The 27,481-nt window shown below is 34.6% G+C and overlaps 1 protein-coding gene across 9 annotated transcripts in view; it reads left to right on the top strand.

Annotated features, from left to right (window-relative positions):
* The window catches only part of Dst (dystonin), a 334,297-nt gene that overhangs the window by 287,077 nt on the left and 19,739 nt on the right, over nucleotides 1–27,481 (top strand). For all 9 annotated transcript variants that reach the window (XM_026398944.2, XM_077801782.1, XM_077801781.1 and 6 more), the window contains 17 exons: nucleotides 662–893; nucleotides 1,756–1,982; nucleotides 3,391–3,513; nucleotides 3,655–3,756; nucleotides 5,290–5,391; nucleotides 7,308–7,481; nucleotides 7,793–7,948; nucleotides 10,327–10,524; nucleotides 10,861–10,989; nucleotides 12,382–12,552; nucleotides 13,273–13,428; nucleotides 13,605–13,811; nucleotides 16,172–16,291; nucleotides 18,812–18,981; nucleotides 22,493–22,652; nucleotides 25,163–25,357; nucleotides 25,874–26,002. In XM_026398944.2, coding sequence (XP_026254729.2) covers nucleotides 662–893; nucleotides 1,756–1,982; nucleotides 3,391–3,513; nucleotides 3,655–3,756; nucleotides 5,290–5,391; nucleotides 7,308–7,481; nucleotides 7,793–7,948; nucleotides 10,327–10,524; nucleotides 10,861–10,989; nucleotides 12,382–12,552; nucleotides 13,273–13,428; nucleotides 13,605–13,811; nucleotides 16,172–16,291; nucleotides 18,812–18,981; nucleotides 22,493–22,652; nucleotides 25,163–25,357; nucleotides 25,874–26,002 — 2,751 coding nt within the window. The remainder of the gene's footprint in view (nucleotides 1–661; nucleotides 894–1,755; nucleotides 1,983–3,390; nucleotides 3,514–3,654; nucleotides 3,757–5,289; nucleotides 5,392–7,307; nucleotides 7,482–7,792; nucleotides 7,949–10,326; nucleotides 10,525–10,860; nucleotides 10,990–12,381; nucleotides 12,553–13,272; nucleotides 13,429–13,604; nucleotides 13,812–16,171; nucleotides 16,292–18,811; nucleotides 18,982–22,492; nucleotides 22,653–25,162; nucleotides 25,358–25,873; nucleotides 26,003–27,481) is intronic.

The raw sequence follows: 27,481 nt of genomic DNA on the forward strand, positions 1-27,481 counted from the left end.
GTTTTTTGTTTTTTTTTTTTTTTTGTTGTTGTTGTTTTTTGGTGCTAGGAGCGGAACCCAGGGCCTTGTGCATTTTAAGCATATGCTATATACCCCCAGCCCTAAAACCAAATTTCTGATACAGCATTGTAGAATGTTGTGTTTAGTTTTTTGACATTTTTCAGTTTAGCAAATATGTAACTTAAGGAATCTTTTAAATCAAAATTGTCCGTGAATTTCACACCAAAATAGTCATTAGAAAAGAAGAAAACAATCAGTTTTGGTAGACATATATCTAGTTTATTGAATATAAATTTTAAAATTTGAATTGTGATAACAGGATGAAGTAACAGGTTAAAATAAATGCTGCTTTCCAGCGATCCAGTTATATGTTAATTAATATATTATCATTTCTTAATGAATACCCTCAATTATTTAAAAGAAACTAAGTCCATTCTACTTACATAGTGTATGTCACACAGAAGTGTATATACAAGTCATGATTTTAGGCATGACTTAATATACCAGCTGTATCTAACTCTATGAATGAATATATTGACAAATGAGATTGACATTTAGTTCTTAATTAAAGAAATTAAGTGGAATTTTTTTTCCACTTAAATTTCACACTTAGTATCCCAGATCTGTTTCCTCCCAAATGATCCCACTGTTGTACTACTAGTTCCATGACAAGATCGACCAGATCCTTGAGAGCCTGGAGCGCATTGTGGAGCGCCTGAGGCAGCCACCTTCCATCTCTGCTGAGGTGGAGAAGATCAAGGAGCAGATCAGTGAGAATAAGAACGTATCAGTAGATATGGAAAAGCTGCAACCACTGTATGAAACTCTTAAACAGAGGGGAGAGGAAATGATTGCTAGATCTGGCGGCACTGATAAAGACATATCTGCCAAAGGTAATCATTTTGACAAATTCAGCTATGCTTTTGTATCAACTCTCAGTTTTTATGTTGTTCTCTGATAGTCCAATTGCATAACAGAATGCCAGATCTCGGAAAAGGCATTACAGATATGTGTTTAGGGTGGAAGGGCTGGGTATACAAGTCCCTCATTAATGTCTTCCTGCGTTTGTGAAATTGATTGAATACAAACTGTGCCGTTATACAAAGACCATGTGATCCCTGGGCCTTTTTAAACAAGTAGGCTAAAGCATAGTGCTAATAAGGCCAAACCCAAGGTTTTTAAATATTTTTTTTCTCATTCCTGATTCTATTATCTTACCTAGTATGCCTGCTCTGTCTCATAACCACAGAAATGGCAAGAGCATAGCCCATCCAACTTAAAGCCATGAGCTGGCCTTGTGCACAGTGGAAATTCATGACAGGGGTATCTAGAAGCAAGCCAGAAATACACATCCTACATTTTTATATTCCTGGGACTAAACAGATAACTTTATTCTTGAGTTGGAGAGCATAACAAATGTTTACATGGTTACTTAATTTTTGAGGAAGTTTGACCAGGCTCAGCAAACTTAAAACTTATTAAACTTGGGTATACTCTGAGTTTACATAGCTTTGAGCATCCACTTTTTCAGGAAGAGCCTTGGTTCAGCAGAGCAAGAGACCCATAGATCTTGCACTAGCTGGAATAGGATCTTTGGGCCCAGTGATACTGATCAGACTACAATCATCCAAGACCTAGTCCATTGTTAAATACCTAGCTAACTAAATCGCTGCTTTCTGTGTGAGCTAAAACATTTTGCTTTATTGCTTCAATGGAGCTAGCCAACATCTATGCTAATACTGTTTGGCTTCATAGCTGTTCAGGATAAACTTGACCAAATGGTTTTCATTTGGGAGAACATACACACATTGGTGGAAGAAAGAGAAGCTAAACTCCTGGACGTAATGGAATTAGCAGAAAAGTTCTGGTGTGATCACATGTCACTGGTAGTTACCACTAAAGATACTCAAGATTTCATCCGGGACCTGGAGGATCCTGGAATTGATCCTTCAGTAGTAAAACAACAGCAAGAAGCAGCAGAGGTAAGCAGAAAATCTCATTTAAAGTTTAAAAAAAATAGTATATATAATGAAACCTGGATTCCTGTGGTATATGTTAGGAATATTATTCTGTTAAAATTTTATATTTGTTTCTGAATATAGAATGAATAATGTTGGTAGGAGATAGAATACACCCACAAATTTTGCTTGGAGACTGCATATTTAAAATAATTTCTCTCCATGTCCACTGCTTCTGCCTTTTCAGGGCCTCATTATCTCCCCTTTTGGCTTCCAAAGTAACACACAGAACAGCCTCTTTAATTGCCAAGCCTCTAACCTTGCTGCCAATCATCTCTCTGTATCTGCCTTTATTACGTTGCTGCTTGAAAACCTTCAGAGGCACCCACTGCATACTGGATAAAACCCAAATTTCCTAGAACAGAGTATGCAGCTTTTTATGCACCGGTCTAGCCCAGACCTATTTCCAAAAGCTTCTATTCTATGCTTCTTTACCAGATTCCCTCAATTGCAGTAGTTAGAAAGGGTCATCCCCCGAAACTCCTGTGCTTTCCCTAGCATCCATCTGTGCCTTTGCACACTTTATTTCCTTACCTTAGAATGTTCTTTGGGCCACTTTGGTGACAAATCCTATTCAAGCTTCAAGTTTAAGCTCAATTATTACCACCCCTACCCCATGTAACTCTATTTTTGTATAGTTAGCAGAATTATCTGCTAAGAATAAGTTACCATCTTTGTTACCATAAAACACATAGTCTGACTTACTGTTGCTTATACCTCTGTCTTTCCTGATGGACTGTGAGCTCCTTGAGGGGAATAACTAGATCTATTTTTCTTTATATTCCCAGTGCCTTAGGGCTTGTATTATGCTTACTAAATATTTGTTAAATTAATTAATATATATTTAACCAAGAAGATAAAAGCAAAGATAATATACTTCATTTCTGTTATAATGTTTTTGTAGTTTATAAGTCGTATTTAGAATAAAGACATTAAATCCAAAGCTTGATTACCCTAAATCTACTAACATATGTTAATTTGTATAAAGTCTTTGAGCTTATATTTTACTTAAGTCTATTTTAAATGCTTGTTGTCAGACATATTTGGTTTGAAAAACAAAATATTCCTACACTTTATAATATTGCTGATGTTTTTCAAAATTTGTTCCTGTATTGTTATAGTATTTATTATTTATTAGTGTTCTTAAAATAAAAATGTGGCATTTGTTATTTAAATGGTGCCATTTTTCCTTTAAAATATTTCTTGTTTTTATGTTGAAAAATTTATTGCAGAAATTTAGGAAATGGAAGAAAATAAAAATTATCATAATCCCACTTCCTAGAAATAATTACTATCAGTATCTTTTGTATACATCATTTTAGTTTCAGGGTGGTTTTGTGTAACATGTAAGGCTGTCACTTTCTTATTCTAGGCCATAAGGGAAGAAATAGATGGGCTACAGGAAGAGCTGGAAATGGTCATTAACCTGGGTTCCGAACTCATTGCTGCATGTGGGGAACCTGATAAACCCATCGTCAAGAAGAGTATCGATGAGGTACAACTGGCTTAGTTTCTACTCTTACCAGATGCCTTTGAAACAGTTTAGTTAACTCAAATATTTTTAACTAATATGTTTTAACAACTAGTTAAAAATTTTGAACTTGACCCTAAAAAACTTATAATGTTTATGTCATAGTTAAATTCGGCGTGGGATTCTCTAAATAAAGCTTGGAAAGACAGAATTGATAAGCTCGAGGAGGCCATGCAGGCTGCGGTTCAGTACCAGGATGGACTGCAGGTAAGGTGGTTACAGTGTGTCTGCTGGTTTTAGCTGAAGGAGGCATCATACTAGTTGATGTCTACAAAATTACACATTGGCATAACCCAAGACTGCAAGTGTGCATGCAGTTGTGGCCAAATCTATTCCTGTAACTGTCCCAGCTACTCCAGTTCATGTTTGGCCTTTTAGATGTCTTTTCTGACCTTCCAGGTGTATAGATTGAAATGCAAATCTAAACACATAGTGAAATTTACTTTAAAAAGAAATACTTTAATTTTTTTAACGTGAACATAAGTGTTGCCTCAAACAATTTTTCATACATGATTTAACACCAAACAGTGAAATGAAACTGAGACTGAATTTTGTTCTGAAGTTGAGTGGAATGAGATGAAAGGAGTAAACACTATCTAAAAATATCACCAAGTTTAACTAAAGTCAGAAGTAAAGAAATTTGATTTGAAGCCAGTGTTCTCCATGTACTAAAATAGATTTCCATTTTGTTAAGTCATAATCTGGTTTGTAAAAAGTGTTTTCTTCTTTTCCATATATATAGCTTCTTTTAATAGTTGTTTTTCACATCTCTTAAAGGTTGTCAATCAGTTCATTAACCATTTATGAATTGGTGTTTTCAATACCCAAAATTCTCTTCAGTGGAGGCAAACTCAGGGATTTTTCTTCCCTACCTTCCTTAACTTTGTTCCATTTCCTAACAGGCTGGCAGGAGTTTAATCTTTGATCCCTCTTACCATATGGAAAAAACCTCTCTCTAAGTATTTCCATAACACTGAGTGAATATTCTTTTTAATGTTCGGATGAGAACATCTTTTCCTTTTTCATTATGCCATTTCATTTCTATATTTGTAAAAATAAATATCACCAGCCAGGCTTTATGTTAGCTGAAAAGGGTTTTGAACTTTGGAAATATATTTAAAAAAATCATTACAAATAACACCTTATTAAAACTTTCCACCCATCTTTTTTTTAAACAAAGTGATAACTTATTAGTCAATATTGAGTACTAATTAAATCAGGCTCCAGCCCTGTTGGTAAGGTCAGGCCATGATGGTGAATCTTTGAATTGCATTGTCCTCCAAGACTAGAGGGACAGTCATAAGGGTCCTTCCACTGCTAGAAAAACAAGGACCATCAAAGGTCCTATTGGTCCTGAGGAGCAGCTGGATTTACTAAAGACCTGCAGCTGGTGTCAGTAGAGGTGGAAGACTCCCATTAAAGACCTGCAGCTAGTGTCACTATAGATATGGAAGTCCCCAGGTACTTCTGAGGGTCCGAGGTATGATTAGGAAGTAGAAGATATTTTCTTTCCCAAGTTGCTGTTTAAGTTCTTAGGGTTCATTAATGGCAGCAATTTTAGATATTTTTCAAGATCTTCCCCCCACTGTATTGTCTGGGAACTTCATTAAAGCAGTGTCACTTTTAATATATTTAGTGCCTAAAAAAAATGGTGAGTTAAGACTTTTCTAAAATACATAAGATACTGTAGCACCTTCAAATATACTAGTATATTAACATATACACTAATGTGTCTTTCAGGCAGTATTTGACTGGGTCGATATTGCAGGTGGTAAATTAGCTTCAATGTCTCCAATTGGAACAGACCTTGAAACTGTCAAGCAGCAGATTGAAGAGCTAAAGGTATGTGTGGCAGCCATATCATTTACCAAAGACTTTTCTGCATTTCTTTGTTTTGTTCTCCTGATGCTGGGGATTGAACCCAGGACCTCATGCATGCTAGGCAAATGTTCTACCACTGAACCATATCCTAACACTACATTTTTAAGTTTTCAAGTCATCAGATTCCTAACATGAAACATATTTACATTTTGCTTTTAAAATGAGCTTAAAATAGTGCCTACACAGAGTAAGCAGTAGCTAAATGCTCATTTAAAAAGGAAATATACTAGTTATTTTCTTGTTATTTTGTTTATTATAGAAAAGTAGGATAATACAAGTAAGCTAAAAGGAAAAAAAAAACAATTTTTCTAAGTTTCGTAAAATATGTTGTACCCAGAAGCAACTACTCTTGAGATTTGATGTATAGTCTTTCACATATCCTCATATTGGGGGTATGGTGAAGTGTGGGGAGTGTGTCACCAATACACATGCAGCAACATTTTTTCTTTCATATGTTCTGAATAATTAATGGACACATTCATAGTATAATTGTATTTCCCAAGATGTTTGTTTTGTAAATGTTTACTCGTTTCCATCTGCTTTCCTCTGTCATTTTTGCTTTTGTGATTCTTAATTTCCAGCTGTGAAAATGGCTGGACTGTTTCCTCTCTGAATTCTTCTGTAGAGTGATTATTTACTGAAGTAAAATAAGCTATTGCCTTCCTAATTGTTCATACAGAGACCACTATCAGCGAAGTCCTTTAGATTTTGATGTAAAATAATTATCTGACTTTAGAATTATGCCATTTTCATCTGAGTCTGACAGACTGTTTCACGTAGAAACAAATTTTTCTTCTTGAGAATTTTATGATTACCATTGTTAGACTGAGATTATTTTGTTTTGTTTTACTTTGCCTTTTCATATAGCAAGTACATGACATACTTTACATGTACAATTACAGCGATGAAGGAGAATTTATTTTGGATCCTTGTGTTTATTTCAGGTGGTTTTCATATAGTAAGCTGGTTAGGAGAGAAAACTCTGAAATCAGGTTGTCTAGGTTGAGGTTTGAGTTCATCCACTTGCTAGCCAAATGACCTAAAGAAAGTTTTCTGACTTCTCTATTTTTGTGTCCTTAGTGTGAATGGAGGATGAGAGTATTTCCTTATAGTAATAAGTTGGTTGAGTAATTTGATCATAGTAAGTAGTCGCTGTAATTTATTTATTATTTTCATATGTTTGAAAGAAAATTAAGGAACTGCTTAGCCATTATTTACTATTACAGATTCAAATATTTTATGAAGATATTTTATGACAGGACAATTTTCTGTTACAAGCAACCATTTTCTAACCTGTTGATTGGCAAAGCCAAGGTTATTAACTACATGTCTGTATTATAAGAGGCACCATGTCAGGGAATAGTGTTCCTCTGTGTCAGCGAAGGATGAAGTGTGGGAATGACTAAATATTAATGAATGTAACATAACCACAAAAAAATTATCAGGGGATGCAAGGTGCATGTATGTTTTAGAGCAAGAAATACTGAGTTTCTTAGGTACATTGTTTTCTGATATGTTAATATATATTTTATTTTCATCTTTTCTATCATTTCAAACTCATTTTTAGTGTACAATTAGATATTGGAATATGCTCAGACTTCTATATTTATTCATTTTGTTGTAGAGAACAAAAATGAAATATCAAAATTTAAATAGAAATATCTTTTCACCAGAAACAATGAATAAAGAGGAAACATTTTCCTTAATTTTTTATCTGTATTCTTCCATCAGTTAATCCCATGTTTGATTTTTATTCCTTCTCACTTCCCTACAATAGGAAATATGAATTGGAATAAATATTTAACCACAGATTTTTGTTTGTTTAAAATTACCAATGTGTTAAAAAAAATCTCTTGTATCTTTCTTTTTTAAAATAGCAATTTAAGTCAGAGGCCTATCAACAACAGATAGAAATGGAAAGACTGAACCATCAAGCAGAACTTTTGCTGAAAAAAGTAACAGAAGAAAGTGACAAACACACAGTTCAAGACCCATTAATGGAACTGAAATTGATATGGGATAGCCTGGATGAGAGAATTATCAACAGACAGGTAAACACCAAGACTTTGGTTATGAAGTTAAGCATTGTTGATTTTAGGCATTAATGTAAAATAATTACTAAAAGTAAAATCAGGAAATTATGGAAATAAACTTTTGAAGTCCCAGATTCTCTTATTAGAGCTCTTTTTGCTTATGCCATTTTTTAAAGAAAGAAGATCAAACTAAAAATGTGGCAGTGTATGTTAATTGGGCTTTCAGTGGGATGTGCTTATCGGTAGAAGAAAACAATTGATTTTTGCCCTTTTTTTTATAAATATGGGTCATTCATAGATGGATCTTCTTTCTCTCTGCTTTCTCGTAGCACAAGCTGGAGGGTGCTCTGTTAGCACTGGGTCAGTTCCAGCATGCTCTGGACGAGCTCTTGGCATGGCTGACACACACTGAGGGCTTGCTAAGTGAACAGAAACCTGTTGGAGGAGACCCTAAAGCCATTGAAATTGAACTTGCCAAGCATCACGTATGTAGCTATTGTTACATATTATGTTTCTTTTCTATGCATTTTTAGTGTCATCAAAGTTTTTGGTATGTTTCTTTATGCATTTTTCAAGGTTATGATTTTAATACAAGTTCATATTTGATATTGGTAACTAAGGATTAAACTACTTAATAGGCTCTTATTACAATGTTTTTCTCATTGTTCAGTATAGTTGTTATCAAATACAGCAGAGATGGGAAATTTGTGGCTAAATTTTATTGGAGCTTCATGGAAAACATGAACGATTAAAATTCTTATATCTGTTATTGTGTTAACTTCACCTATTTTTAAAAGTTGTTGGGCATAGCCTGAAAAATCAGGGATTCAAAATGTTGTTGTTTTGACACAGATTTTGTTTTTCCTCTGGTTCCTGTGCTTGGGTATCTAATTGATTTCTGTCTGTACATCTCTCATTATGTTGTGGTTTTTCATTCTGTCTCTGTCACTCTTATCTTTGACTGGCTTTTTGTGTCATATTCCTTTCTAAATCAGTTTTTAAAAACATTTATGTTTAAAGGAGTTTTTTATGTTTTTTGATTTGAAGCTTATGAGATGAAAGTTGTTAATCTTAAGAGACTCATGCAAAATCATTTTATGTCATTGTCATCTTTGTGACACTGGTTGATAATTCTTAGCAGCAGATCATTCCCTATTTCTTGAATCACTAGACTTTTATAAATACACAGTAAAGTTTACCTTAACATTCCACAATCTTTCCTAGACTTAAGCATTTACCTTACTAATAGTGTCTTCCAAGTCCTGAAGCTGAACTTTTAAGTTTTCCTGATTATCAGAGAGGAAACATTTAATAATTTACTTTCATTAACATTTTAAAAATAAATGTAAAATTCAAAAAATAGCATTTAAGATAATGAGATACAGTTTTTGACTATTCTTACTTTAGTTCTCCTTCTTTCATAGTTTTTCCCCATGCGAACAACTCCCTAGTTTAGATTCTTTCTCCTCTTTTGCCTGGTCCTGTCTTAATGGATAGTCATTGACCAGCTATATCTGATTAAGAAATTAGGATTATTTTGCATAAATAGTGATTACATAGAAGCTTGCTTCATTATTTAATGTCTGTATTATACCTTTGCTTAAAGCAAAAAATGACTGATCAGACTAACTTCATAGAAACCAAATGTTTATTTTCATAGTGTGAATTTATAGATGCATTTATGTTTCCATTAACCTGGTAGTTGTTTCAAAAAGTAATCTACATCAGTGATATGAACTACATAAAATATATAGTAGAGATGGAAAGATGAGGCACAGATCCAGTTTTGGTGAGGGGTCTGGAAGGACCTTCTAGTTTTGTTTATCTATCTTTTGAGCAGTTAAAAATGGTTCCTTTTTTCTTTTCATTGCTCAAAGATCAAAAGTCAGAAGACTTAGAATTCTAACAGAGTTGCTGGATGGAGGAAGGAAGGTAATGTTTCCACCCCTTCCTCTCCTGCAGTCTCCTATAGACCCCGACCATTTAGAAGATTGCATTTTATAGTATTTTCTTTTAAATTTGGACAAGAACATTTAACTCTTTCATCTTGAGAAAGAATTCCTACTATTAACATATCAAAGTACCTGCTTTCTATAAAGATAACTCCTTATTCACTTGGTTTTATAGCCTTTGGAAAACACTCTTTCACCAGATGCCTTAGAAAATGAGTGAATACTGTCAGAGAACAGTGCTCTCAGATGGCTACTGCCCTTCTCTGAAATCCCTATCTTGATTCCCCTACAAACGTGTGATATCTGACATGGGCTGAGAGCTGAAGTTCTTTTTCTTTACCATTGCCAACTATGAGCCAGTAAGCGTAGGGAATGATTATAATGGACCCTTACAATATTACATTCCTTTGAAATTAGCAGTTAATTCTAATGCCCCTCCAATAAGAGAAAATAAAGGAATATTCTTTGGTTACTTTCTTTCCTTTTAGAAAGCTAATTATAAAATATCTATATTTTAGAAGTGATAATTTTATGTTTGAAAATGAATATATAAAAATATTTCTAAATTAAGTAATTAAGACATAAAAATTAATTTTGATTCAATAAATTGAAAAAATTTAGAACCTTTAATGATAATCTCCAGATATGTAGTGCATCAGTTACAAGGTCATTGTAATGGGAAGAACTGGCAAGGTGTCCTTACACAATTATTTCAAGGAGTGTTGGTTGATTAAAACTATATCTAGGAAAGCTATAAAGTAAAATGAATTCCATCACTTTAAAACCTCACATTAATCTCTGTTTTGAGGTTTTTGTTTCAGAATGTCTCATAAACAGAAAATACAATTATGTTAAAAGTGGTGTCAGTGTGTTACCAACTGGCAAACATGATGTTTTCTTAATATTTTCAGGTGCTTCAAAATGACGTATTAGCTCATCAGTCCACAGTGGAAGCAGTTAATAAAGCAGGAAATGATCTAATTGAATCAAGTGCAGGAGAAGAAGCAAGCAATCTTCAGCACAAGCTTGAAGTTTTAAATCAACGCTGGCAAAATGTTCTGGAAAAAACAGAAAAAAGGAAGCAGCAGCTGGATGGTGCCTTACGTCAGGTGAATAAAGAGACTAAATCCTGAGATTTAGTCTGTAGTGTTCAAGACCAAAATAGCATGGATTTCTTTCATTAGTTCACAGACTGTTTAATTTTTATACTTTAAGGAGAGTAGCAGAAATGAGTGTGGATAAAGAACAGAGTAAAAAAGAAGGCACTCTTCAGTTCTTAGCATAATACTCTTATCTGCTGAGTTGAGGGGCCAGGCAGATTTAATGGTACCTGGCCTTTGGGAATGCAGAGAGGGGCTTGGCAGGCTGGGACTGTTTGAATCTGTTTTCTGCTGTGAAAGTGACAGTGTTTGTGGCTCAAACTTAAAACTTACCTATCACTGCAGGCCAAAGGGTTCCATGGCGAAATCGAGGATTTACAGCAGTGGCTTACTGACACAGAGCGTCATCTGCTGGCATCCAAACCTCTGGGAGGTTTACCGGAAACGGCCAGGGAGCAACTTAATGCCCATATGGTACGTTCAGATTTCTTATAGCTCTAGTCTCAGATTAACAGATTGACCATTTTTGTGGGCCCAGGTGTTATATTATATATAATAAGAAAGGCTTTAAAGGATACATGATTTTATAGCAGAGATTATTGTGTGTAAGAAACAATACCAGTTATCGATTAAAAATTTTAAGTCAGAACCTATTATTTATTTCAAAGATTAATGTGTCAGCACATGAGGTTTTAGAAGTCAAGTTATTTTTTAGAAGCCAACATTTCCCCCAAAATTGATAAGCTCAAATGGATAATGTTATAATCCTGTGCAGGTTTTAAACTGTTGGGCCTTGAGGTATAAAGAAAAATCTCCAAAATAAATCAGAATATACAAGATTATTGGTTTTTTCTATTTTAATTTGTTATATATGTCAACAGAATGCATTACAATTTATATTACACATATAGAGCACAATTTTTCATATCTCTATTTGTACACAAAGTAGAGTCACATTGTTCGTGTCTTCATACATGTACTTAGGGTATTGATGACCATCGCATTCCACCATCTTTCCTACTCCTATTCCCCACTCCCTTTACCCTTTGCCCTATCAGAGTTCATTTAATAAGCATGATATTCTCACCTAGTACCATGGAAGGCTGGAAAATATGTTCTTCTTCTGTTAAAAGAAGATACTTATGTGTCTCCCCTCTCCCCTTTTGTACTGGGGACGGAACCCAGGGGTGCACTACCTCTGATTTCCACCCCAGCCCTTTTTATTTTTTATTTTGAGACAGGGTCTCACTAAGTTTCTGAGACTGGCTCCCAACTTGCCATCCTCTTGTCTCAGACTCCCAAGTAGCTGGGACTAAAGGTGCACATCACTGTGCCTGGCTAGTAAAACCTTTCTTTAAAAAAAAAAAAAATATATATATATATATATACACACACACACATATATATATATATATATACACACACACATATATATATATATATATATATATATATATATATAGTTGTATTTGGACACAATAACTTTGTTTTATTTATTTGTTTTTATGCGGTGCTGAGGATCTAACCCAGTGCCTCATACATGCTAGGTGAGCACTCTGCACTGAGATACAATCCCAGCCTGTGAAATATTTCTTGACAACATGAAAACTATTGCTTCAAACTTTGGCATGCAGAATGCATTGATAATAATAGCACCATTTCTGAGATTTCTCAGTAGACTGGATATAGCTGTAGGTTTTGGTATTATTTCAATATAGAAAAAAGTTTTAACTGTGTGTCATGATTGTTCTTTATGCCAGAGGAATGAATATTTGTTAAGGGGTTTGGGATTGATGACCTGGAAAGATAGAATTCTTAGATTTTATTTTCTTTAAAGTCATATAACTTCAAGGTATCTCAATTTAGGAAGTCTGTGCTGCCTTTGATGTTAAAGAGGAAACATATAAGAGTCTGATGCAGAAAGGCCAGCAGATGCTTGCAAGATGCCCCGAATCTGCAGAGACAAATATTGACCAAGACATAAATAACTTGAAAGAAAAATGGGAATCAGTGGAAACCAAACTCAATGAAAGGAAAGTATGTACTTTGATTAAAATAATAGAACCAATGTTTTAGTTGGTTGATTGCATGGATTTTGCCTTATTTCTGAGTTAGAACTATCAAGAGTAGAATTTTTAGTAATTCACGTTTAAAAAGGATTCTGTATGCATGGGGTTCCATGCCATCAGTTGAACCTAGTATGCTGACAAGAGAACAAAGAGGTATCTATACAATACAGATAAAAACATATCATAGCTCAAGTGTCATTCAGGGATATTTTTAAATATTATCAAACTCTCAAATTCTAATCACACCCATGAAACAAAGAAAGAGCAAGAGATTCTACTTGGATTTTATGAGCATTTACATAAAAATTTGATCCAAAAGTGATTACAATTTATGTTAAATTATGAATTTTTTGTCACTTTTTAGAGATTTCAGAACAACAATCTAAGAAATCTGTAATGCTGGGAGTAATGCTATCAGAAAATTGTCCATTAGTACAGTTTAATGTATATTAAATATTTTCTAGCTGTGGGAAAATACTTCTTACTAGATGGAATTAATAAAGAAGTTTGATTTGCTAGTATTTTAGTGAAGGCCCATTATAAAAAAGTAATCTGACTGGTTAATATGGATACTGTATTCATAAAGTGTGGAAGGGAAAGGAATCTGCAAAGAATGATTAACCTAAAACAAACCAACAATATAACCCAAACCCTTAGGCATCAAACACTAAATAATCTGCCTTCACAGACTAAACTGGAAGAGGCCCTCAACTTGGCAATGGAGTTCCATAATTCCCTCCAAGACTTCATCAACTGGCTTACCCAGGCTGAACAGACCCTAAATGTAGCTTCTCGGCCAAGTCTTATCTTGGACACAGTCTTGTTTCAAATTGATGAGCACAAGGTATGTAGTGACTCAAATGGATAGCATTCTCCTTTCAGACGCTGGGCTCTTTTCATGGGAAAAGTATGAATTTGGTGCTTGAAAACCTTCGGTTGACCATTAAAATAATTTGAGCTTTATGATACCAAAAGCATTTTTCTCCTGTTTCTAATTTTGTCCTTTTTTCTGGGGGAAAGGTTTTTGCCAATGAAGTAAATTCCCACCGAGAGCAGATAATAGAACTGGACAAAACTGGAACCCACCTGAAGTATTTTAGTCAGAAACAAGATGTTGTCCTAATTAAGAATCTACTCATCAGTGTTCAAAGTCGATGGGAAAAAGTGGTTCAACGGTTAGTGGAAAGAGGAAGATCTTTGGATGAAGCAAGAAAGAGGGCCAAGCAGGTAATAAACCTTTACAGAAATTCTCTGAACTTGGCACTGGATCAGTTCTAACTACTGAAATGTATGTTATTAAAGTACTTTTTATTGCGGGCAGTGTAAGGTGTAGCAATCAGGAGCCACGTTGTTTATTTCCTGAAAAGACCATGGCCTATTTTTGCATGTTGACATCATTTTTTGACCTGGCAGCAATTTCAGGCCCTGGGGAACTGATCTTGAAAGACTGATTATACCTTGACCATTATCATTAAAGCTCAAAAAGAAGCTCCAAATCTTGTTATTGTGTTTGTTGATTTTTCCTTTGTTTTTCAGCCTCCACTCTCATATTTAGAGCAAGGGATCATACTTTATTTTATTACTAACTTCCAAGTACTTCCTAAGGCAGTCTTCCTAAGGCAAGCTCAGTTACATGATATAACAGTGTCATGGGAATCAAGTGTTTCATTGTTTATAGCTATCAGGATAAATTTTTTAAAGTTTTAGAAATGGCAGATTGCATTAGAGAATTACATGCTATATGTTCCTTTTTGAGTGAGAGATATGACTTGTCCAGTGCTAAAAAGAAGCCTTTGGAACAGAGTTAGTTTCTAATGTTTCTTCAAAACTATATTAATTTGGGTTGAGGTTGTGGCTCAGTGGTAGAACACTTGCCTACCAGGGTGAGGCACTGGATTCGATTCTCAGCACTCCATATAAATTAATAAATAAAGGTCCATAAACAACTAAAAAAATTTAAAAAAATATTAATTCCGAGCCTAACATTTTTTTTCTCTGTAGTATGTGGCACATTGCCATCTGTAGTACAGGTATTTCTTGATTTTGGAACTTCTCATTTACAAAGGTTTTTTGGTACCAATAGCCAGTTACTCATCCTCTTTCTTCATTCTTCACTTAATCAATTTCCTGGTTTCATTTCATTTAACTCACTTCATAAATATTTTCCACTGTTTCACTGGAAATGGATAGCATTCCCTCTATTTATATGGCTTAAAAATAGCTTTGAAAGCAGAACCCTTCTTAGAAACTATGGTTTATATTAGTGAACTTAGCATCCAGCTGTTGCATCCTATGTTATTTATTCTCAAACTACCTAACACCTTAACTAGCTGTTTCTTTAATTTCCTTCTTTTTTATTCTATCTCAGTTTTTGGCTCTAATGTAGATCATAATTCTCTGACTTTGGCATTTCATGTGCCTTTCTGCCTGGCTTTTTTCTTTTTCCATGTTTAAATTGATTAGAGTTTTGGGAGGGATGTGCAGAGAGAGCAGATTTGTAATGAGATAATCTCTTGTGGGCCCTGAAGCTTTGTGGTTCTGTGCCTGGATTGTGCTCATGTTGATAAATGTCTTTTTTTTATTTCATTATTAATGTTTTTTGGTAGACAAGTCTTTTATGTTGATTAGTTTTGTTATGTATATGTTCATTTTAGTTTATTATAAGAAATAATTTATAACCAGTTTCACAATTTGGTATCTAAAATTAGAACCTACTAATTCTTCTATATGATAGAAAAGAGACCTTGGCTGAAACCACAAATATGTAGCTCCAGAGTGTGAGATTTATATTTTGTTAGAACTGAAGTATTGTGCGTGCTTGTACATATAAAACTAGTATGTGAGACACAGGCATTAATGTGAGCATTTTGTTAGCACAAATGAAGATGTGGAATTCTCTTTATGGTTAGTAGGAATATAGTGCCTTTTTGTTCTTGTTACTTTTAAAAACCAATTTTCAAGCTTTATTCTTCCTCCTCCACTTTCCTTCCTTTTTCTTAACACATTAGAAGTTTAACACCTGGGACTGGGGTTGTGGCTCAGCAGTAGAGCGCTCACCTAGAATGTGCAAGGCCCTGGATTCAATCCTCAGCACCATATAAAAATAAATAAATAAAATAAAGGTATTGTGTCCAACTACAACTAAAAAATAAATATTAAAAAGAGAAATTAAACACCTTAGAAGTAAATCCACATGTGTCAAGAGACCACGGTGGACCACAACACAACATAAAGACCAAACAACATTTTCTGAGAATCTGTGTTAATTATTGAGCAAAGATAAAGAGCAGGAAAAAAGGAAGTTCTCCCTGGAGCTCCTTAACTGGGTCTCTTCCTATTTCTGTTCATGTCCATGTGTTGAATGGGTTACAACAAAATTACCTTGGGGTACAAACATAAATGCCAAGCACTGTCCAGACATTTTGTAATTTTCTGGAGAAAGCTTTACTTTTTTCTTCTTCAAGGGAATTTTTGAATGAATGATATTCAATATGTCCATTAATATTAATTTCTATTTTAAAATATGCTAGATATCAAATACAGTATATTCAAAAATTTCTGGACAAAGATGTGAATTTCTTTTACAGTTCCATGAAGCTTGGACTAAACTAATGGAATGGCTGGAAGAGTCAGAAAAGTGTTTGGATTCTGAACTGGAAATTGCCAATGATCCAGATAAAATAAAAACACAGCTTGCACAGCATAAGGTGGGTCTGTCATTAGAAAAGCATATTGTGCAATACATCATTATGTATTTCAATATCACATCTAGATTCTTACTTGATTATGTATTTATTCATCACTAGAGAAAAAAGCCCACCCAGTATGAACCTATGTCAAATTTAAAACCAATTGCATTTGATGTGAGTCAGGCAGCAATAATGTCTTTACTTTTAGTGACTGTTATATTAATGATTCAAGAGTTAATTGCTTAAAAAAATACAAAATTAAAACTGGGAGTTAAGGATGTCATTCAGTGGTAGAGCACTTGCTTAGCACATGCAAGATCCTAAGTTTGATGGCCAGCATTACCAAAAAGAAAATAAATAAAATAAAACTAGACTTCCTCTGCAGTCTAAAACACATAAAGGATTTGTAGTGGTTTGAATGTTGGCATTGGCATTTTGATTTTCACATACCCTGCTACCCAACTCTTGCATTTGTGTCTGTTTACAGTTCTGTTTGTAAAGTGATCACCAACCGTGAGAGTGAGGATGTGGGTAAAAGGAGAGTTGGTTTCTTGCAAACAGTTTTACAGTTTTAGGCATCTACCGATAAATCACTGCTTAAAACACGATAACTTTAAAAGACTGGAAAAATTGGGAGCAGTGTCAGGTTCATCATCAGAAAATTCTAGCCATCATTTTCACCCAGGCGGGCTAGGCTCACAGGGTCACGACCAGAGGATGCCTGGAGGAAACACATTGAACATCTGTTCTTGGCTGAATGAGGACTTATGATGGCTTGTTCTGCTGGCAGCTGGGGAGCTGCCACATCCAATCTTGGAAGCACAGTGACAGTGAACAGCACCTTCCATCCTTCCCCTCTGATGGAAAAACAATAGCCTGTCTCTCAAGATAGAATGCCTTTTATGAATTTGAACATGGAGGACTTGTAGTGTTATGAAAGAATGTTGCATAATAGAGAATCCCAGATAAAGAAAATGCACAGAACTAATCTAACAGATTCTCTGTTTTGCTCCATATTGCCTGTAGCCAAAGTCAGCCATTTCTTCAAGACACATTTCAAGGTAGTCCATTAATTAATAGTAGTCCATTATTAATTTTCAAAGAAGTCTTTTGTACTTATTCATCATTTGGGGACTTTTGTCTTTTAAAAATACTCGGCTGTAATATTTATTATGTGTTTACCGTGTGAAGAAAGCCTTTATCAATATCGTGATTCTAAACACAAGCATTCTGTTCAGAATGCATGAAAAAATAACATTTAGAATAATAAACTATAGAAATAGCATGATATTATAATTAATTTAATACTTTAAAATTTCCAGATGTAGTTGCCTCAAAATACATTTTGTGGGGCTGGGGTTGTGGTTCAGTGGTGGACCACTTGCCTAGCATGTGTGAGGTACTTAGGTTCAATCCTCAGCACCATATAAAAATAAATAAATAAGTGAATTGTGTTCAGCTACAAATATATTTATATATATATATATATATATATATATATATATATATATATATATAGAAACAACCTGGGGGCTGGGGTTGCAGCTCAGTGGTAGAGTGCTGGCCTAGCATGTGTAAGGCCCTGGGTTTGATCCTCAGCACCACACAAAAATAAGTAGAATAAAAAGTTTTTATGTCCATCTACAACTAAAATTACATTAAAAAAATGCAACCTGGTGATATATGCCTATAATCCCAACTACTCAGGGGCTGAGGCAGGCGAATTCAACAACTGTCTGGGCCATTTAGCAAGATCCTGTCTCAAAATAAATTAAAAAATATACTATTTTGTCTTGTAATAGGACATTTAAAGTATAACTTTTACAGGCAATAAAATCTTATTAGATCATTGTTAACCTTGATGTTATGTGAGAAAATTACATTTGCAGAGCATTTTACTACCTAGTGTGATTCTAGTGTGCTGCCTGAATTGAGAATCACTGTATTATAATTGCCTGATATTTTGTAAGGTTGTAAGCTACCCATTAAGTTGACCTTTCTTTCTTCTCCATCCATGAGGTTGTACATTCAATGAGTTGTCTTTTTTTCCTAACCTTCTATTAAACACTTACAAATACCTACTATGTATAAAAGGATAACAAAAGGCTTGCAAAGATAGTTCCTCTGGTCTGTAAATGCTTATAATAGAGCTGTGTAGAAAGAATATAACTCATCCCTCCACACATAGAGATGTGTATATACACAAACATGAAAGGCAGCAAGGTATAGATGTAAAAGGCAGCAAGGTATAGATGTCATGTTAGCAATGTAGCCATTAGATTCTGAAAGAGCAATCTGTATTGTTCTAAGACATAGATAGGGCTTTGTATAGCCAGAGAGGAAGGATATAGGCTTCCTAAATGGTGAGAATGGCATAAGCCGTGGGCCCAAACATGAGAATCTAGAGGGGCCATTCTTACTTCCCCTTCATATTGGCTCAGAGACTCCATTTGTCAGGGATGCCTCTTTAATGCCTTTTATCTATTTTGTTTATTAGTCCAAGTAGAAAAGCACATTGTTTTCTTGTTAAATATATAGGAGTTTCAGAAATCCCTTGGAGCCAAGCATTCTGTCTACGATACCACCAACCGAACTGGCCGTTCTCTGAAGGAGAAAACCACCCTAGCTGATGACAACCTGAAGCTGGATAACATGCTGAGTGAACTCAGAGACAAGTGGGATACCATATGTGGAAAATCTGTGGAAAGGTAGGATGTCCATCCCATTATTGATTCTTGATTTTAATTCATGTGCCAAAGGAATCTTGTTAAGAAAGTTGGGGCTTAATCCCACATGATGGAGATTAGGGCCTACTTTTTCTTCTATTAGACACAGGGTCTTTCATTTTATTCCTAGGTCTTTGATCAGTTTTGAATTGAGGTTTGTGCTTGGTGAGAGGGGTTTAATTTCATTTTGTTGCATATGGATTTCTAGTTTTCCCAGCACCATTTGTTGAAGAGGCTATCTTTTTTCCGATGCATGTTCTTTGCACCTTTGTCTAATATAAGATAATTTTGTGGGTTAGTCTCTGTGTCCTCTATTCTGTACCATTGGTCTATCAATCTGTTTTGGTGCCAATACCATGCTGTTTTTGTTATGATTGCTCTGTAGTACAATTTAAGGTCTGGTATAGTGATGCCACGCTTTACTCTTCCTGCTAAAATAAAAATCTCTTCTTTTTCCAGATGAGTTTCATGATTTCTTTTTCTATTTCTATGAGGAAGTCATTCAGATTTTTGACTGGAATTGCATTAAATCTGTAATAATCTGTGAGGTGAATAGAGAGCCTATATCTTGGGAGCAAAACTTTACCCTTCACACATCATAGAAAGCACTAATCTCTAGGGTATATAAAGAACTGAAAAATCTAAACACCAAAAAAACAAATAACCCAATCAATAAATGGGCCAAGGACCTAAACAGACACTTCTCAGAAGATGGTGTACAATCAGTCAACAAATATATGAAAAAATGTTCATCATTGCTAGCAATTAAAAAATGCAAATCAAAACTACTCTAAGATTTCATCTCACTCCAGGCAGAATGGCAACTATTATGAACACAAACAACAATAAGTGTTGGTGAGGATATAGGGAAAAAGGTACACTCATACATTGCTGGTAGGGCTGCAAATTGGTGCAGCCACTATGGAAAGCAGTATGGAGATTTCTTGGAAAATTGGGAATGGAACCACCATTTGATCTAGCTATCCCTCTCCTTGGTCTATACCCAAACGACTTAAAAACAACATTGTACAGGGACACAGCCATATCAGTGTTTATAGCAGCACAATTCACAATAGTTAAACTATGGAACCAACCTAGATGTCCTTCAGTAGATTAATGGATTAAAAAATGTGGCATATATACACAATGAAATATTACTCATCAGTAAAAGAGAATAAAATTATGGCATTTGCAGGTAAATGGATGGAGTTGGAGAAGATAATGCTGAATAAAGTTAGCCAATCCCCGAAAAATCAAATGTCAAATGTTTTCTTTGATATAAGAAGGCTGATTCATAGTGGGGTAGGGAGGGAGAGCATGGAAGGAATAGACGAATGCTCAAGAATGCTGGGGCCAGATCAGTAGTGCCTTGCTTGTACTTGGCAGAGGGATGGGAGGGGAAGGGAGAGAACATGGGGTTAGAAATGATGGTGGAATGTGATGAACATTATTATCCAAAGTATGTGTATGGAGACAAGAATTGGTGAATATACTTTGTATACAACCAGAGATATGAAAATTTGTGCTCTATATGTGTAATAATAATTGTAATGCATTCTGCAATCATATAAATTTTAAAAAGAAAGTAGGATGTCCTTTAGGCAGTTTGGTTACTTTGTAGACCTCCCTCAAATAGAAGTTAGTGGTACTTTGCAGGGACATTATAGGGACCTTAGATAACTTCTTTGCCTAGGGGACATCTGCTTGTCCTAAATATCCATTCACAGAGCACCTGTTCTGAGAAGCCTTTGCTGTTCATTCTTATTTATTTTTAACCTCTCATTAGAAGGAAAAAAAAAAAAAAAGATACCTTCCCCAGTCTCTGTCATCTCACACTTGACTACACAAACTGCTCTGACTGGTCTCCCCAAACCTGGTTTATCCCTCCTTTCATCTAACCTCCATGGAGCTACTTAGGATGATTTTTTTATTTAAATGCAATGGGATCTTATCATTCCTGCTTCATGTCCTTCAGAGCCTTGCTGTTGGATGTGGATGAGACATAGGCTCCTTAATGTGGCAAGCAAGGCACTACTGATCTGGCACCAGCATTCTCTTCAGCCTCCATTTACCCCTTTCCAGTCTCCTTCTTTCTCATTACACTTTTGTGAAGGTACAAGACTTATTTCAAAAATTTTGAGTACTTAAGTACAAAGTACAAGAGTTCAAATATCTTGTAAATGTTTTTAAGCTTTCTGTTGAGCCTTAGTTTTAGTTATTTTTGCCAAAAGGGTTGAGTATATCATATCTGAAGTACTTAAGAAGTTTTTTAGATGTTGGAATATTTGCATTTAAAGAATAAGATATCTTGGGGATGGGACCCAAATCTAGACATGAAATTCTTTGGTTCATATATACCTTATACACATAGCCTGATGTAGTGTTTTGTAATAATATTGAGCCTGCCATAAAGTGTCATGGTATAGAATTTTCTATATGTGGCATTGCATTATTCCTCACAAAGTTTCAGATTGTGAAACATTTTTGGATTTTAGATTTTTGGATCAGGGATCCTCAACTGTATCCAGATTAAATAAGGGCCCCTGAAAATTTAGTTTTTATTGGAATTTTTCTTCTGATCTCCTTTAGCAGATTTTTGCCCTTTTACATATGTACATACAAATTGTGTGTGTGTGTGCACGCACACATACTTCTTCAGGGATGAATGGCATCTTTTATGTGAATTTTATGTTCTTTGCTTTTTGATGTATATTTTTTAAATAAAATTTCTGTACATGATTTTTAGAAAGTGTTCCTGTTTCAAACAACTCGTAAATTAACAAATGTTATGTTTTCCTTTCACTTTTTTTATTTCCAAAAGGTTTGTTTGGCACAATTCAAGTCTTAATAATAAAGATTATTCAGTTCTACAGAACTTCACATTAAGTTTTTACAGTATTAGTTTTTTTTTATCTTCTTCCATCTCAAAAGGACATCATTTTTGCAATGTCATATAAATGATTTTGTTTTAACATTTCTGAAAAGGCAAAAAGTTACAGTGATGAGGAACAGAGCAGTGAATGCCAGGGCAGGGTGTGACTATAAAGAAAGAGCATGAGGGGCTTGGGAATGGTGAAACGGTATCTTGATTATGGTGATGGTAATATGAATCTGTATATGTATTTAAATTCATAAAACAGCATACTAAAACAGTCAAGTTTATTGTCTGACCACGTAAAGCAAATTTTTAAAAATCTTTTTTTAAATTATGAAGGCATGTTTTTAGGAAGAAACTCAAAAAATCATTAATTTCCAAAGTTTATGGTAATGGAATTTTCCTGGAACAGATGTCAGGAATATTTAAGTAATAACAAAACTTTTATAACTTTTTTTATTTTTATGTTCTATGGAAAGTAAAGAAAGAGCAGTAAATACCTATGTATTTTCTCTTCTCTTGAATACCACTCACCCTGCATAAATGAACTTCATATGTTCAGACATGTTAAGGCAGCTCTTCTGTTCTCAGAGTAATTTTTCTACCCTTTTTCCCCAGACAGAACAAATTGGAGGAAGCATTGCTATTTTCTGGACAATTCACAGATGCCCTGCAGGCCCTCATCGATTGGTTGTATAGGGTTGAACCCCAGCTGGCAGAAGACCAGCCCGTTCATGGAGACATTGATTTAGTGATGAATCTAATCGATAATCACAAGGTATTTTCTGGGACATTTTATCTCATTTGCTTATTTTGAGTCTAGAGGGGTGTGTACCACTTAAATTAGCCCTTTAAAATCAGGAGACTGTGTCATAGTACATCACCATCTTTGTTGTTAAAATTTGTGTACTTCTGAGCAGAAATCAGGAAGCCAACTAAAATAGTGCTGGGGAGCACTGGGAATGTTGTTCAATAGTAGAGCACTTACCTGGCATGTACCGAAACGAAAACCAAAAAGGTGATAGGGGAAAATTACTTGAGTTATTGGTGAAATACTTTTGTTTTTGTGCTTTAAACCCCGTTTCAAGCATGTTTTACTATCTTTAGTTGTTCATCTAAATAATTATATAATAAAATTTAAAATCATTTGTTCAGTGACCCAGAACTAGGTCATTGCATAAATGTGCAGATTTGTGACATGATCCGTGGGGGTCATGATTAAAGCTCTTCTTTTTTAAAAGCTGTTTTAACCTTATTCCTTGAACTATAGCAATTTATGAGTCACCAGCATGTGCTATGAGGGACTTATTATTTTTTTCAAGATAATTGGTTTGCTTGCAATCTCCTGATCTGTACGTTAAACTGTCATGCAAAGATATATTTGAAGTGCCCAGCTGATAGTAGTGTAAGTTCCTAAATTATGATCAAATGATATAATACAGCTTAACCTTGGAAACACCATGAAACAGTACTAATATAGAATGGTTATGGTATTAGAGTTGACTTTCTGAACAAATATCTTATAGCACTCTGACTTAATTCCTGTTGTGATTTTTTGGTACAAAAAATGTATACATTTTTAAATGTTCTCTTTATGTTTCCCTATTTTGATTTACCTGTCCTTCTTAACATAATTGGTTCTTTGGCATATTTTTTCCTTTTCTGTTTCTATTCTATGATTATACCCATTACAGAGACTTTATTATACTAGAAAATTAAAGAATAAATAAGGAACATTGACAAGGCCTACAAAAATTACAAATCTTAAAAATTACATTGCTTTGCTTATATTGAAACAAACGTTTTGTGCATGATTAATACAAACTTTTCCATTTCTTGGAACTCATTTAGTGAGTAATGGATAGTATAATGTTACTTTTTACATAATGCCATTTTTATAAACTCACTGTCTAAATATTTACTGCCCTAGATACTTGCCAATTTTTTTATATGTTAAAGATCACCAAGAATGAATTAATCATTTAGCATTAGTAATACAATTGGAAGGCTCAGGAAATTTCAATAAAAGTACATTGGAAACTCTAATCAGAACTGTTGGGACTAGTTTCATCACAAATGGAATGTTTAGTTATTGTCCTTTCAGTGCTTGTGTGTGTGTGCAGTACATATGTGTGTACCGTCTGTCTGCAGACACATATCATTTAACACTGGTTGAGTGAAATCAAAGAATTAACTATACTGTGTTTGGATTCTTAGATGGGCTCCCTTTTGTGACTGATCTGAGTCTCAATAGAAACACACAGATATACCCAATGGTAATGTTCATTTAGGGGGATTATTTGAAAAATAAATTAATTTTATTGTAGACAGAAGGTTGGTTATTTGAAAGCTCTACTTTTATATATAGACTCTTAGATCAGAAATAAAGAATCCTGGAAATTCCTAGATAAATCTGGGCCAAAAGAAACCAACTTAGCGCTTGGCACATAGAAGTTCATCAAAATTAGGAAGGGGGAAAAAAAAACTTAAAAGCTTTTTCATCTAATATGATAAATAAAAATTGAATCATCTTCAATGAATATGAATTTATTTAGGATAGGTGCCATGAAGACAAAGTTGCTCTATAAAAAAGAAACAAAAAAGGACTACTTGCCAACTCCCTGTGGGTTCCCCATCATTATCTTGGAGAACTCCATGATGTTCATCAGGACTGCTTAGTCATTCATTTGTCTCTTCATTGTATCCCCTGTGTAATGCAGTGGCCAGCATGCATGTGGCAGTCACACTAATAATTTGGGAGGAATTGGGACATCCTATCAAAAGAATCATTGAAAAAAGAAATTTGATGCATCTGTGTGTGTAATTGAAGTAAAGCCTGACTGCCATTATTTAAATCCAGTGTCTTATTTTAAAAAAACAAGGCATGCATATCTTTTTTCCCTCATAAAAATATTACAAGATTAAACAAATATATATAAGACTGCATTCTCCGGGCTGGGATTGTGGCATAGCAGTAGAGCACTCACCTTACACATGCGAGGCCCTGAGTTCAATCCTCAGCACCACATAAAAATAAATAAATAAATAAAATAAAGGTATTATGTCCAACTACAACTAAAAAGAAAATATTAAAAAAAAAAAAGACTGCATTCTTGGTGCTCAACTAAAAGCAGTTGGTCATTTCTTAACCTCTGAAGATTTGTCAAAAATATGATTATTGAACTGTGAGTCTTATGTGTCTGTATGTATTGTTTTATGCACATGTTTCAGATAGCGCATGTTACTGTTGAGGCTTTAAAATTAATTTACAAAATTTGCTCTTCTCAGGTTTTCCAAAAAGAACTGGGGAAGAGGACCAGCAGTGTGCAGGCACTGAAGCGCTCAGCCCGAGAGCTCATAGAAGGCAGCCGGGATGACTCCTCCTGGGTCAAGGTCCAGATGCAGGAATTAAGCACACGCTGGGAGACTGTGTGTGCCCTGTCTATATCAAAGCAGACAAGATTAGAAGCAGCTCTGCGTCAGGTAAAAACCATGCAGATAATAACTGGGTGTTATGAGAAAAGTATTGAAACCTCAACAAAAATGGCTCTAGTAAATAACTGTGAGGATCCTCTGTTCTCAATATGGACAGTCTAGTAGCCTCATTGCCTTGACCTCGCCTCTGCCCTCTCTCAAGACTTTAAATTAATTGCAAAGGGAGGTTTACTAATCTTCAGCTCAAAGTGCTGCTTGAGTAATTTTTCAGCTTGACCGTACAATGGACTGCCATTCATTTAAAACCAAGTTGTGAAATTGGTGAATTATTCTTCATAAAGGCCTTATTGATATATGAGATATTTTCTTATATTTGTAAAATGCAGCACAAGGTATCTTTATCTCTTTAATGGGAGTAATGTACATAATTAATCTATTTAAATTTAAGACTTGTTTTTTCATTGAGGGGAAGAATCTATATAATTCTGCAAATTTTACTAACAGAAATATTTGGAAATCTTGCTTGGTGTGTGTGTCTGTATGTGTGTCTGTCTGAACCGTTAGGCAGAAGAATTTCACTCTGTGGTACATACCCTCTTGGAATGGCTGGCCGAGGCAGAGCAAACCCTGCGTTTCCATGGTGTTCTCCCAGATGATGAGGATGCTCTCCGGACTCTCATTGATCAACATAAAGTGAGTAATTTCTAAATGTTCAGTAAAACTAAATGAGAAAAGAATCAAATAAAGTAGAGAAAATAGGCTCAGGATTACAAATATCAAGTACATGAATATTTTCCTTCCTGAGAATTAATAAACATCTGGTACATTTGAGATTGTATCTCCATCCTTTGCTTATGTACCTGTGTCTCCATACACATACATTCATACATGTGCAGCTGTCTTTTTGTTTCCTCATTAGTGAAAGTGGTAACTCTAGAATTAGTCACTGTGTTTCATGCCTTGTAAGAAGCACATTGATCTTTTTAGGGAGTTATTTGGCTTCCTACCCAAATTAGTTCATGGTACTGCACTTTTATGTAGATTTTAAGAATGAAACTTCCTCAAAGAGGAGTTTGGCATTCATAAAATTATACCAGTAGAATTACAAATCAATAATTTGGATGTTTATAAACAAGACAAGTAATTTAGTAAAAGTTAAAGTCTTTAAATTTTATTTTTAAACCTCTCTGACTTCTGTTTTTAATCAAGAACCTTTTAAAATTTTTTTTAGAACATATTAAGTAAGTGCTGGAATTGTATATTTATATTTTTTAAATTATAAATTTAAGAAATGAAATTCCTAAGTAAATAGATGGTTGAATAACTAACCAAGTTAAAATCCAGCCATTGAATTTTCAAGCCAAGATCTTTCCCATATTGATGCATGGAGTTAACAACATTCTTAAGAGAATGGTCCAGATTGCTCTTAACAGATGTTTTTTAACCTTTGACTCATTAAGTCAGGACTTTGCAGTGCAAATACTCAAAGTAGTGTTGATGTCAGCATTTCCTATTAACTTTAAAGGATCTTTTTAACACCACTAAATAATCTTGCCTTTCAAGGTCAGGGTGGAACTATATCATCATTCATTCCACTTTAACATGGATTACATCATCTATAAGAGACTCCTTATAATTAATACCCTTTCTCAAAGAGGAGTTGGCTAACCTGTAGCAATGAAATATTGCCTTGTCATTAATAAAAGTGCACTAAACTTGTACAACATTATCTGGAGGAATGAAATGCAGTAGATATCTTTTAAATTTGGAGGCTTAACTTAAAGAATAGGACAACTACATCAAATTTATTATAAATTTTTGATTCAGCTCAATATTTAAAAATCTAGGTTGTATTATATTGCTGTGAGCTGACCACCAACCAGCACTGAGGTCCACTAATATACTAGGGTTTGGGTATCAGAGGAGCAGTATCTGCTGGGCACCTATTGGTATCGCTGCCCTCACAGTAGGACTAGTAAGCAAGTCACCAGAGCAGGGGGAGTGGTTTTTTTACAACAGATTATTTTATAATAGTTTTAACTAAATCTTTAAATAAATGGCATGGAATTACCTGTAAGTTTATGAAGTGTTTATTAGTAATACTATTTTACAGTAACATTATTCATTCTTGTTCATTTTCACTGCTTCCCTTTCCACATTCACCAAAGAAAA

The sequence above is a fragment of the Urocitellus parryii genome, chromosome 8 (assembly GCF_045843805.1).
Source record: "Urocitellus parryii isolate mUroPar1 chromosome 8, mUroPar1.hap1, whole genome shotgun sequence".
Classification (NCBI taxonomy): domain Eukaryota; kingdom Metazoa; phylum Chordata; class Mammalia; order Rodentia; family Sciuridae; genus Urocitellus; species Urocitellus parryii.